This window comes from Pelodiscus sinensis, chromosome 3, assembly GCF_049634645.1.
Source record: "Pelodiscus sinensis isolate JC-2024 chromosome 3, ASM4963464v1, whole genome shotgun sequence".
Taxonomy (NCBI): domain Eukaryota; kingdom Metazoa; phylum Chordata; order Testudines; family Trionychidae; genus Pelodiscus; species Pelodiscus sinensis.
Window position 1 is genome coordinate 149848820 of NC_134713.1, and position 14185 is coordinate 149863004.

The following is a 14185-nucleotide window of genomic DNA, read 5'->3' on the forward strand; positions in this document are numbered from 1 at the left end:
TCAGCAGCATTGAGGGGGAACAGCTTTCCCAAGCTGACTGGCAGCTATTCTGTAAATGATCAGCTGGGGAGAGTATTAAAGACACAAACCAATAACATTAAAAAAGAGGAAGGAGAGAAAACATTAATCAAATAGAGACACACAGATGCACCATTCCAAATGGCAGGAGACCAGCTCCAAGACAAAAATAATTGATTGAGTGAGTTAAAATTTTTCTGGCTTGCATTGGAGGCATCTTGATGATTGATAAACCAGCATGTAACTGGGTTAATGTTGGCCAGAAAGGGCTGTCTTTGGTTACAGAAGGCCAGGTTGGAGGTATTCTGTATCACAAAGTGGATTTATTAGCATAAAGTCATTGGCCTCTTGCTGCTCTAACATGGCCCAGCAGAATTCCCAGGGAATTGCTCAAACTAAAGCATGTAAACCAGACTCCAAAGCGTCCAAGAAATTATACGCTGATGAGGCCTCCATTTTCTTCTTTACATATCAGAGATAATATCACAGGGAGATCAAATGGTCAACATCACTAAATTACAGTAATAGCTGAATCTAAAGTATTTGGAGAGCCATGTAATCTTTGTCCTTCTGGACTACTGCCTTGATTTTACAAAACATTAACTATATTGTATTATGAGTCTCTTTTAGGATTTAGATTATGTACAGGTCATTGGGGAAAGAGTTGTCCACAATTTAAATAATAAAAATGAACTGCTACACAAGCAGATCAGAGATGTGTGATTAAATAATCAGCAATTTGAAAAAAAATATAAAACAAGCAAGTCTGTTCTCACCTAAATCTGGTACACTATTTTAAATACAGTTTACATTAAAATCTAGAACAGCATGTTTGTGCTTTAAACACAACCCCCCTCCCACTCCCAAATTCATCCCTAATATATCAACTGTCCTTAGTGCAGATACAGCAGTGATGAACTGGCCTACAGATCTTTTCTTTATTTTGAAATTTGGTTTAATAAAAAAAGAAAATCTCTTTTTGAATATAATGGACTAGCAAAATTGTTGGGTTTGGGCAAGGCTACGTGTTTGAGTCTGCAAAGGAGCCCCAAGCTGTCCCTTGTGTTGCACATACTATACTGAAAAGTTAACCTCTCCCAACATAATACTCAGAGATGGAGTGTTCACTAATGCCAGGGCTGCTTCTAGAGTTGATGTTATCTTGTCTTAGTGAGGAACTTGCAGGAATGAGAACTTCAGAGGTTGACCCATCTGTTCAACTGAAGAAAATTTGAGACATTTCCCCCGCCCCCGGACCTTATTTTTCAGTCTCTAGGAAAGATTTAAATACTAACCCCGACTCAAACTTATCAAACTATTACGTGAAATTCACTCAACAAAACCAAGCATTCAGCACTTACCTATGGTAGGGTCTTAGATCTGCTTCAACATAGGACTGTCGAGCAAAAGCAATGTGAGAGGTGTTGAAGTGAACAGTTTTCTTTCCCATTTCAGCAGGCTCATGAATAGAAATAGTATAATTTTTTATATCACCATTGACTTTTGCAGGCGTATCCCAAACCACCAAAATCTCCTTTGATCCCCATGCCTGCAATTGAGGTGGTGCCATTCCAGATGGAGCGGAAGGGTCGGTTCTAACTTTAGCTGATGGGCTAGTGGTGCTTCCTTGACTATTGTTTGCAGTCACGGCGTAGCTGTATTCCCTTCCTGATGTTAGTGGGAGGTCAAGGTACCGAGTTTCCAGACCTGAATAAATAAGTGCTCCATCCCTCCTCAGCTCATAACTACTAATTTTACCATTAGGATTAGCTGGGGGTTTCCAGGTGATTTCTATTGACTCTGATCCTTTGACTAGCAACCTGGGAGCTTCCATATTTAATGGTGGAGCCTCCATTGTTAAAACAGATTGGGGTATGCTAGGTGTACAGCCTCCATTAGTGCAGGCAACCAGCATGAAATCATACTGTGTGTCAGGCTGTAGATTTGAAACCAGTCTTGACAAACCTCTCCCAGCATAATACTCTTCATCATTTAACTTTAATACATATTTAGTGATTTCTCCATTTTGAATCTGAGGTGATGACCAAGACACATTAATTTGAGTGGCACTGAGAGCCTGCAGGGATGGGGGGCTTACTAAAGCCGGGGCAGCCTCTAGAGTTTGGATTTTGGCTGGTTCACTGGTAGAGCAGCCCCCTGCTGTACAAGCCACTATCACATAACTGTACACTGAATAAGGCTGTAAGTCTTCGTCTGTATAATTGAAAGTTGTAGCATCAAAGCTGAAAGGATAGAAAATCCCATTTTTTTGTAGCTGATATGACTGGAGAATACCATTTGGTTCTTCTGGGGAGAGCCATGAAACGATCACTTGATGGGGGTTAACAGATACATAGGTTAATTTAGGTGGAGCAAGACCTCTAGGGGCCGCTTGACTAGTCTTTGCTACTGACCAAGAGCTATCAGTATAGCCCACTGAATTCCATGCACGTATTTTATATTCATACCTTGTCCATGGCTGTAAACCTTTATCATTATATATAAATGTATTATTATTAGTTTTATATTCTGTGAAAACAATTTCCTCCTCTACTGTTGCTCCTCTGTTCCCTGAAGCATTTTCTTTTGTACGTCTGTGAATAACTTCATAGTGAATTATTTTTCCATTTGGATTAATTGGTTCAGACCAGCTCAGTTCAATGGTGGTGGAATTAACTGACTGGATTATAGGTGCCATCTGAGATGCAGGGGGTGCTTCATCTGTTTGGACTGGCTGTGGTGGAGAGCGAGTGCAACCTGCCACAGTGCAAGCCTCAAGTACCAAAGTGTAGAGCGTGAAAGGCTCCAGGCGTCTAAACAGAAACTGACGAGATAAGCCACTGTATTCCAAATTACCATCATTAAAAATATTGTACATCTGGAAGGGAGGGAAAAAGGAAAAGAAAATAATTAATTGGAGAATTTGCAAATGAATTTCCAGGTAAGATACTTATTTAGCTACAATGTTTATCTTCATAACTTAATGAGGATTGTTAATTTGTGACCCAGATTCTAATTTCCTTAGCTTGTCAATGCTTAAAGAATATTTTATTCTAATTTTCACAATGAATACTGTTTGTTATGACTTGTTTGCTTTTTGCATTTGACTCATCTTGAACAGTGAAATTTTGATTTGTTTGCTTTTTACATTTCACTCACATTGGTGTGAAAACGGCCAATTTCAGTTTAGATTATATTTATTTCTTGCCAGTTTCACTATAGGGCTCTCAAATACTACAAAATATGGGTTACAAATCTCGTAGGTTAATATTTTCACCCCAATAAAAACTGTTTAAAATGGATCTATTGAGCTTTAGTTTAAGAAAACCTAATGTGGAGTATAAGGTTAAATTAAGCTGAAAGTATCTCTTGAATAGACACTGTTCTATGAGATGAAGAACAATATTCAACTCATTAGGCCTGTAAACATGGCCTTTAAAAAATACTTTCAAATACTTTGAAAGGCAGGATTTCTTCAGTGTTCTAGATATTCATAATAGTTGCAAGAAAGCACGTAAGTAATCATAAATATCTGAATTTGACTATACATAAAATAACCATTGCTCAGATAATTTCTTCATCATATCATGCTTGCACAGTTTGCATGTGTTGGGGGGCAGGGTATCTCCAAAGAGCTCCTTTTAAAAATCTAGTGATTTTAGCAAGTTTTCAGACATGACATTTGGCATTTTGCTTTTCTTTAAACTGTGATGAATAAATTTTCAGGGTAAAGATTACCGCAATTACTCCATTGGCTTTGGAAGGCTCTGACCATTTAATTAACAATGCCCTGCCATTCTCTTTCTTTTCTACAGTGAAGTTGCTCAAACCACTTGGTGAAGCTTCCAGGGTGGTCACAGAAGTCCAGGGACTTGAAACTTGGCCAGCCTTGTTTACAGCCACAATGTGAATGTGATATGTAGTAAAAGGTTCCAGTCCAAACAAGTGAGCCTGATACTCCATTCCCTGCAGCAGAAATAGATAACATTTACTCATTTAGTTCCCAAGATAAAGAGGTCTCTGCATTTCTTAAAAGATGGTCTGTCTAGCTTGCAACAATTTGAACAAACCACTTTAAAGAAAAAATGACAGGAAATAAGCAGGGCTAACTAATTTAGATATAAAGTTCATGAGAAGAATAGTGTGAGTCTTTCCATTGGCCAATACATTTAATACTGCAATTTCATTGATTATATAGATGCCAGGAAAAAGGACTGATAATTTAGATTCTTTTGTATAGCAAAATATATAAATAAAAAAGGTCAATTTCCTTGCTTCAATAAGTTATATTAAGTTGTTACATGTTAACGCTTGAAATTGTTTAATATTTAAGTGTTTGTTGAGCTACCAGAACCTGACACAAATTTTACAGAAATATTAATTTCTTTTTTAAATATTCAAAGTTAGATAATAAATATTTAAATAGTTATTTCCCCACAATGAGTTAGTGCTTTAGATAAATATAGCATCACATCTGAATGACCATTGTGAATATTAAATCTGAAGATGACACAAATACAGATTATAAACATACTTTTCTGACAAATGATTCCTTTTTCCTGTTAAACAGGGCAAACACTGACAAGATTAATAATGCAAAAAAATATATAATTCTTTGTTAGGAATTCCCAGTCATCACTGCCAAAAAAGGGATAAGCTCAAATGCAAATAATAATCTCCTCGAACAGATTATATATAAAAAAGTGTTGGCTGCTGTGGGACATTTAGAGATATTTTTTGTCATAAGAAACATGGAAAGCATGTGGGCTATAAAGCAAAAACATATGTATATTGTCAATAGCAGCACCTGTTCAATTACAGTTTATTTCAGTATGGAGAATTTAGTTCAGCCCCTAGATGGCAATACTATCAAACACTTTTTGTAACATGCGTAGTTAATGATTAACAACCTGCATTCAGTCATCCAACATATTCAAGGCAGCCATTAAAAAATAACAAAACTGATTTCATTATAGATTCTTTTAATAAACATTTATGGCTTAGATCCTTTAAAGTGGAAGCATTCAAATTGCCATGGCCAAAACCCTATACAGCTGAATGCAAAATTATGAACTGTAGGTTAAAAGTACAAAGCTCAAATTGAAGTTCATGCTTGGCATAAAAAACTGGCATCAGAAATTATGTTGGCACAAAACATGATTAAAATGAGCTTTACAATTGGTTGTGGTCCGTATTAATAGTTTTTATAAGGACAGTTATCTATTAGCCTTTAAAAATAGAACTTTTAAAAGCCTAAAATTTACATTCCATGGTTCCAGGGGTGGGGAGAAGAGGGACCACATGACACTAAATTATTGCCTCTGAGTTTTTACACAAAGCTTCAAATGCAGGAATATAAGCATGAGGCAAAAATCAATGGCTCCATGTCTTGTCAACCACACGATTGGGCAGATTCTAGTAGCAACAATGCTACAAAATAAAGAATTTCCTTAAATAAAAAGGAAAAATTGCACAGTTCCAGTAATCTTCTATTGCTTTCCCAGTAACTCCTAGGCTACGTCTAGACTGGCATGATTTTCCGCAAATGCTTTTAACAGAAAAGTTTTCCATTAAAAGCATTTGCGGAAAAGAGCATCTAGATTGGCACGGACGCTTTTCCGCAAAAGCACTTTTTGCGGAAAAGCATCCGTGCCAATCTAGACGTGCTTTTCCGCAAAATAGCCCCGATCGCCATTTTCGCGATCGGGGCTTTTTTGCGCAAAACAAATCTGAGCTGTCTACACTGGCCCTTTTGCGCAAAAGCTTTGAGCAAAAGGACTTTTGCCTGAACAGAAGCAGCATAGTATTTCCGCAAGAAACACTGATTTCAGACAGTAGGAAGTCAGTGTTCTTGTGGAAATTCAAGCGGCCAGTATAGACAGCTGGCAAGTTTTTCCGCAAAAGCAGCTGTTTTTGTGGAAAAACTTGCCAGTCTAGACACAGCCCTAATGTTTAATTATTTACAATCCTCATCAGTGGTGGAACTGAAATAGAGATGGAGGGATTTTCCTACCTATCCCGTAGAAATGTCAAAACCATTCAGGGATGACTTTTATCCCTAGCTCCTTGTTACTTCTTGAAGAGCAAAATGTTTATAGGTATTCTTTAAAAAGAATGCTTGGGAGAAGTTCTTCTGGCATTTGCTTCTAGGGCTTTGTCGTCCACATCAGCCTCTATGAATGACTCAAATCAAAAGTTGATCTTTATAACATTGGAAAGAGAGTGGAATAAATATTTTCATGGTTATGGCTTTAATATAGTGTTATTTAATGTTCTTCCATGTGACTGTCAGTTCACAAATATTATGGTATTCTATAATAATGGTCAAACATGCTACACCTCTCAGGGTATGTCTACACTACCCCGCTAGTTCGAACTAGCAGGGTAATGTATGCATACCGAACTTGCTAATGATAGATAGCACGGGCTAGATAGTTCGAACTACGTAGCCATTCCGAACTATCTGTACTCCTCGTGGAACGGCTACGTAGTTCGAACTATCTAGCCCGTGCCGCGTGTAGCCGCACGGCACGGGGTTCGCACTAGCCGGCTTTTAAAAATGGCGGCGCTGGCTTTATGCTAATGAAGCCCAGGAAATTCAAAACCCGGGCTTCATTAGCAAGTTCAGTATGCATACATTACCCCGCTAGTTCGAACTAGCGGGGTAGTGTAGACATACCCTCAGAGAGTAGCACTGCAATTTCTGGGGATATTTAGGTACGGAAAGAGGTAGGTTTAAAATCAGGGACAGCATTATCATCACTTCATCTAATGCTGGGTCTAATTCCATATGGCGCCTATAGCCTTGACTTTGCAATCTGATTCGCACAGGTAAACCCATTGAGAACTAAATCAGCTTCAGTGAATTTTGCGTCATCATCAGATGCCTCCTGATGTTCCCAATGAGAGTCTGGACTTCCACATCAATTGCTTCTACAAACATGTGCAGGCTGACATTGTGAACAAACAACCACATGTGACATTTAAACTCAACCATCAGAACACAATGTTATCCACAGCCTCAAAAACAATCCTAACATTATAATCAAAGAGGTCGACAAAGGAGGCACTGTAGTCATCATGAACTGAACAGATTATGGACAGAAGGCTGCCAGACAACTCACCAACACCACTTTCTACAGGCCTCCTGGGGAAGTAAAAAAACCAGATTGACAGATCTAAAGGAGTACCCAGGAGTCTGCTTCTTTAAGATAGGCCCAATAAGGAAAATCACAGATACCACTACAGCCCCCAACTTAAACCCCTCTGGTGCATCATTAATAATCTACAACCTGTCCTGGGTAATGATCTCTCATTCTCACAGGCCTTGAGAGACAGGCTAATCTTCACCTACAGACAACTCCCTAATCTGAAGCAAATGCTCTCCAGCAACCATACATCACACCTCAGACATACTCACCTAGGAACCTACCCCTGCAATAAACCCCATTGCCAACACTGTCCACACATCTATACAAGTGCTACCATCACAGGACCTAATCACATAAGCCACAACATCAGAGGCTCATACACCTGTATATCCTCTACTGTGATCTATACTGTCATGTGCTGGCAGTGCCCCTCTGCCAAACTGTGTATTGGCCAAACTGGACAGTCTCTATGACAGAAGATTAAAGGATATAAAACTGACATCAGAAATGGTAACACATAGAAACCTGTAGGAGCAAATTTTAACTTACCTAAGCACTCTTCTACATAGGAAAGTAGCCACTCTTCTACATAGGAATTTCAAAAAACAACTACAGAGAGAAACTGGCCTTCGTATGAAAGGTCCCGAACAAAGACATGAACTGGATGGGTTACTATATTGAAAACCCAACAGACATCAAAAGTTAAGCATGGGACACTTCCAGCCCACTCAGCCTCATTAGCACCGACACTACAATCAATAGGTACTTTTATTTTTTACCCCTTTCCCTCTTCCTTCTTTTTCTGCTACATAGAGGGATCCCCTACCCCCCATTTTTTCTCTACTCTGCTCATCTAAGGAAATGGATTTTGCTCATGAAAGTTCATGATACTATACATATTGTCTACACACCGGGGCTAAAGTCGAAATAAGCTGCGCAACGTGAGCTACATCAATTGCGTAGCTCAAGTTGACATAGCTTATTTTGGTTTTTGGCGCTGTCTACAGTGCAGGAAGTTCGAGAAAGAGCACTCTTCCTCCACCTTCTCTTATTCCTAGTAAAATGAGGGTTATGGGAGTCGGGATAAGACGTCTTCCAGTGCAACATTATTTCGACGTTATGTTGAAATAACTGCTTGTAGTGTAGAAATGGACAATGTTATTTTGGAATAACATTAGTTATTCTGAATAAACACTGGTGTGCAGACGTACCCTGAGGTAGTAAAGGACTACTCATTGTTTCTTCTGCATCATAATAAGAATCCACCTCTCTAGACCAGAAGTCAACACCTGTGAATCAGATTGCAGGGTCAAGACCATCGCATGGAACACCCTCACAATCCTTGCTTGCAAAGCTACCCTACATTCAAATCCCCTAAATATACAATGCTTCCATGTTGCCTACCCGGCGTGAATTCATTCATCATTAAAAACTGCCAAACAAAACTTTAAATGAAATATCAGTGTATTTGCAGACCATAGCTGAGTAAACATGAGATCTAAAGGATGTAATCATTCTTCCCATCCTTGTTGTTTTCAGATTATCAATCTCTAGCTTCATTCTGAATTGGACCAAAACCAATGGGCCCAACTGGACCAAAACCAATTTTTTCAAAAACTATAAATCAGAAGGAGGGGAGGGAAATCATTTTGGAAGCACCAACACATTTAGCATTTTCAAAATGAAATGTTCCCTCTAGGAGCCTTGTCACAGTTTCAGGGTTACTGCACCTGTGTTCCCCTATCCATGGTCCCTCAAGAATACACACATAAAGGTTTCTAATTCCTAGTCACTCCCTTTCTTTCACAGACACCTGTATCTCTCTTTCTCTTTGCTGGGGATTTTAAGGCTGCACAACTCCCTCCCTTACACTGCAATATCCCAGCAAGCCAGACTGTCTCAACAGACTCATGCCTACAGCTATAAGTTATTTCACAGCTGCTTTGAAGCAAGCACATTTATTCTTAAGATGAAATCATTACTGAGAAAACATTAAAAACCCAATAAATGTTTCTATACATATGCTAACAGCATACCGGGCTCACTAATTAGTGTACACTAATTAGTAGCATGTGAAAACCTTCCAACCCTTCCTGAAGGATTGGGGCTTGTTATGCTAAAAGGGCCTATACATTTATTGTAATTGTGAGTTCAACTTTTAAAAGGAAATGCAAGTTCATAAATTACCACAAGAATCTGCAATAAATGTTGATGGAAAAATACATGAAAGGGAGATAGAAGGACTAGATCAACCCAAACATAAAGGCCAACTGATAAAATTCAAGGACTTTGTTAAAATCATGCCTCACAAACTCAGTGTATGACCAAAAATCCATGAACCAAAATGGATATGCTGGAAATATGAGAACTAATTCATGGACAAAATAATCAGAGGATGGACTATTTGACTATCACTCCCTCTTGGGGCCTTTAAAGAAAGAGACCTTAGGAGAAAACTTGGCTACTGGGGCTATCTTTACCATCCCGACCGCCACTCTCACCATCTCCTGGGCCCCTGAGCCTTCTGATCTTGAGAGAGATTGTGCAGACTGGACCAGGAAAAAGGAGTCTGATAACATCACCACGCCTGCCAACTGAATCCTGAACATGTGGGACTTGTCTCTCTCTTCCCTCCAATGCATCATTTTCCTTCCTGACTTGATTTCTTCTCTTTCCTATCTCTCTTTTTTCTTCTGTCTAAGAGGTGCTTGGAGGAGCTGGCCAAGATGGTATATTTTGGAACTGTGCCACAAGCCTGTGACAAAAAAGGCAGCTAAGACAATGCCCTGAAAAGTCCAAAGCTGGAACGTTTTTTCCAGGTTTTGAAGTAGCTGATAAAACGACATGTTGTGCTTGTGTTTTTACAGCAGCGAGGTTCAAAGAGCAAGTCAACACCAGAGCATGCTGGCTCCAGCTGAACTAGTGTAAGGCTGTCTAGCAGCAGTGAAAAATCACATCTCTCAGCTGCAGCTTAAACATATCCTCAGAGTAAGGTTGCCAGGTGTCTAGTATTTTCGACTCCTGTCTGGTAAAAAAATTCAGAAAATACCAGACACTTGAAATGTCTGGTATTTCCTGGTTTTTTCCCTTCCAGGAGGCAAAAATATTGGACACCTGGCAACCCTGCGACACACTCAGCAACTGGGTCCCACCCCTGGTCTCTCCCCCTCGAACCTTTGTTTACCTGGGGGACCTCGATCAAGAAAACAAGATGGCTGCTGGCAAAAAGCCCGAGGAGCTGAAGCAAGGGGAAGCAAGGGGAAGCAATGCCTTCCCTGGGTCTTAGCTCAACCTCTCCCCTCTAGCACGTAAAGTGGCCATGCTGTTTTAATGCTGTTTTATTTTATTTTTGCTTAATAATTCTTGAGGTCCTTTTTTTCCCCAACAACTTTGGTCTCCCAAGTTTACTCCCAAGTTTTCACCTCTCCTAAAAACTACATGCTTACAAATAGGGCGAACAGATACCAAATGAGAAATATTGTGACAGTGTGTGGGGTAATAAGTGCCTATATAAGAAAAAGCCCCAATAAAATCAGAACAGATGGGGTATGTCTACACAACAGTGCTATTTCGGGATAATGGACGTTACCCTAAAATAGTGTTCTGCACAACTTACAGCAAGCCCGTTATTTTGAAATATATTTGAAATAACAGGCTTGTTATTCTAACATCCCATAAACCTTGTTGCACGAATATTAAGGGACTTGTTGGAATAGCACTCTATTTCGCAATTAACATTGTTTAGACAGTGCCAAATTTTGAAATAGGCTATCTCAAAATAAACTATGCAATTTGTATAACTCAGATTGCATAACTTAATTAAAGTCACCCTTTTTACAAAACCTTTTGACCCTGTTGTCACCTGTGTAGTCACCTTATTTACAAAATTAAACTTAAAAATACAAGTGTCACAGGACACTGTTACTGAAAGTTTGCTTACTTTCTCAATTTTACCATATAATTATAAAATACATTAATTCAGATATAAATATTGTACTTATATTTCAGCATATAGAATATAGAGCAGTATAAGCAAGTCATTGTCTCTGAAATTTTAGTTTGGACTGACTTCGCTAGTGGTTTTTACATAGCCCTGTTTTAAAATTACACAAATATCTAAGTAATGTACCCCTGGAAGATCTTTGTTTCCTCAGGGATATGCATACTCCTGGTTGAGAACCGCTGCAGCAAAGTGTCTAGCACATTTTAAATTGCAATACAAACAGATAATGATACTTTGTCCAGCTAATTTCACTGTTCCGACTGTAAACTCTGATAAAAGTTATTTAAAATAAAACATTTGCAACATAGTTTCAAAATATAAAAGGAGGGATATGACGCATGAATAATGTATGCATTTAGACTCACTTCAGATTGACTCTTGTTTGGTTGCTTTTTAATTCATGAGCACTGAAGTCACTTAAAGTCCAGAAACAAATTAACATAGTCTTTCAGGCAGCTGAAAAGCAGTGGCATACAGAATGCAATGAGCATGGCTTCTTGACTAACCTCTTCTGAGTAGCCTGCTTGGGGAGGGGGGAAGGGAAGTTGGGGGGTAGTCAAGCCTACTCAGAGTCTTAAGAATTCTGACAGTTTTACCCTATCTACTGTGATTGCTTTTGACTACTTGAAGTGCCCCAAAGGTGACAACAGGGTCAAAAGGTTTTTGTAGGTTGAAAATGATCAAAAATTAGCATTGATCTGTAGCTGTCAATAATACTCCGTGTGAGTAGACTCTCTGCACAAATGTTTAAACTGCATAAAGCCACACAACCTACTCATCTTTGAATCTATTGATCAGATGATCCAGCACTTTGTACTCTATTTTAAGATAACCCAACTTACCCACTGCCTAAGACTCAGGATATGAGTTTGAAAAATAATTGCCATATTTGGAGTGCTGCTGTACCATTTGAGAACTGACGATGAGGTAATATGGATATTTATCACTTCTTTTGGGAGTAATCATCAAAAAGCAGACAGTAACCAATCAGCTATGGTAATTATCTATGAAGACTATTTCTGTTTTCAATATACTAGAAGAAATTATTTCTCATCTTCTCATCTTTTCTCTGTTTTCACTTTACATCACTCAATGTTCCTCGGTTTTCTTCAATACAATGTCAAGAAGCCAGATCATTCCTTCTACGAGTAATATCCTACTCTGCTTGGTAGCACCAGATTCCTTCAACCCCCACTCCCTCCCACACACACACCCGGCACACACACAATGAACCCCAGTGGATCAGGGATCCATGCCTTAGTGTTTAACATTGCACCAGACATCAGCGAAGCATCTCATAAAAAGATGCTACCTTTCCAGAAACCTGTCCATGGAATCTCACTTGGTAAAGTTCCAGAGGTATCAAACATTGTATAGAGTTTCATTTAAGCAGCGCTACCAGCATGGTAGAATGGAGGACGAGGGTCCTTGGGGTTGGTTTGGGGCACAGGGCCTCTGGAGGGATCATCAGGTACTGGAGACCATAGACCCTGACCATTTTACAAATTGGTGTGTAAACTATAATCATTTACATGAATTTATTCCTGAATATTAAACAATTAAATGGCTGCTTGTTTTTAGACCAAGAACAACATTTTCCAACTTGGAAACCTGAAGTCATTTTCAGAGGTATGGTGCGCACAATAAAGTCAATGGGAGTTGAAGGTGTTTGGTGCTTCTGAAAATCAAGCTCTTTATAGTTGGGCACCTACATATGGATTTATGAACATAATGTCAAACACCCAGATCTGGAAATTTTATTCTACATGGCTATGTCTATACTGCAAGCCTCTTTCGAAAGAGAGCATCTAGACTGTACGCGGAACTTTCGAAAAAGCAAGCCGCTTTTTCGAAAGAAAGCAACAAGTGAGTCTGGATGCTCTCTTTCTAAAAAGCCCTGTTTGCTTTCAAGAACGGCTTTTTTCAAAAGAGCACTTTCGAAAAAAGGCGTTCTTCCTCGTGCAATGAGGTTTACCGCCTTCGAAAGAAAAGCCGCGTTCTTTTGATTTAATTTCGAAAGAACGCAGCTGCAGTCTAGACGCAGGTGAAGTTTTTTCGAAAAAAGGCTACTTTTTTCGAAAAAACCCCTGAGTCTGGACACAGCCATTAGTGTAAAAGGGGCAGAGTGGGATTTTCAAAAGCATCTAGGAGCCTAACATAAGTGACAAAGGAGAACAATTCACATTGATTTTTGATTGAATTTGTCCTCATCTATGATTTAGTGCTTAGGAAAAAACCCACTTGCAAGGTATTAAAATTTTATTAAAGCTAATGTTACAAATGTATATAATACACAGGTTAAGAAAAGAGTGTCTGTTCATCTGGGATAGTGCTTAGATTATTCATAAATACAAAGGTATACAAATAGTACATAATCAGCAATACCCAAAATTAAGGGAATAATTTTTACAGTACAGCTGAGATATTAGCATCTAAGGGTACACCTACACAGCAGTGTTACTTCAGAATAACTGACATTATTCCGAAATAACATAGTGTGCATCTACACTACAAGCCTTTATTTTGAAATAATGTTGAGCTGGAGGACTTTGATGAGGAGTAAAGGAAGTCAAAGGAAGAGTGTTGTTCCTTTGACTTCCTGCTTTATAGACAACACGAAATGCTGAATTAAGCTATTTCAACTCAAGCTACGCAACTTACGTAGCTAAAGAGGTGTTGCTCAGTTTGACTTTAGCCCTTCTGTGTAGATGTACCCTTAGCAGAGTTTCCTGTAAGGTGTGTATCTGCATGGGTGCACACCAAGAATTTCATTCTCGTCCACCCCCTCAGCATAGTCATGGAGCTGCAGCACCAGCTGCTCCTGCGCCAGGGCCACATGCCTGGTGACTGCCCAATCCAAGAGCAGCTGGGCAGCCACCACATGGCCTGCATAATGAGGAGCAGTGTGGAGGAGAGACAAATGCCAGGGGGTCATGAGGATACAATGAGGGGAAAGGGCAGGAGGAGCAGATGGGGAGGGAAGGAAAAGTGTCAGTGGGGGTGAGAGAAGGGA

At 39.3% G+C, this 14185-nt stretch overlaps 1 protein-coding gene across 1 annotated transcript in view; it reads right to left on the minus strand.

Moving 5' to 3' along the window:
- LOC102451796 (usherin) overlaps positions 1–14185 on the minus strand; it is a 265927-nt gene that overhangs the window by 115775 nt on the left and 135967 nt on the right. The window contains exons 23-24 of the mRNA XM_075925195.1: positions 3757–3984; positions 1380–2896 (exon numbers count right to left, since the gene is read on the minus strand). Of these exons, the coding sequence (XP_075781310.1) occupies positions 1380–2896; positions 3757–3984 (1745 nt within the window). The remainder of the gene's footprint in view (positions 1–1379; positions 2897–3756; positions 3985–14185) is intronic.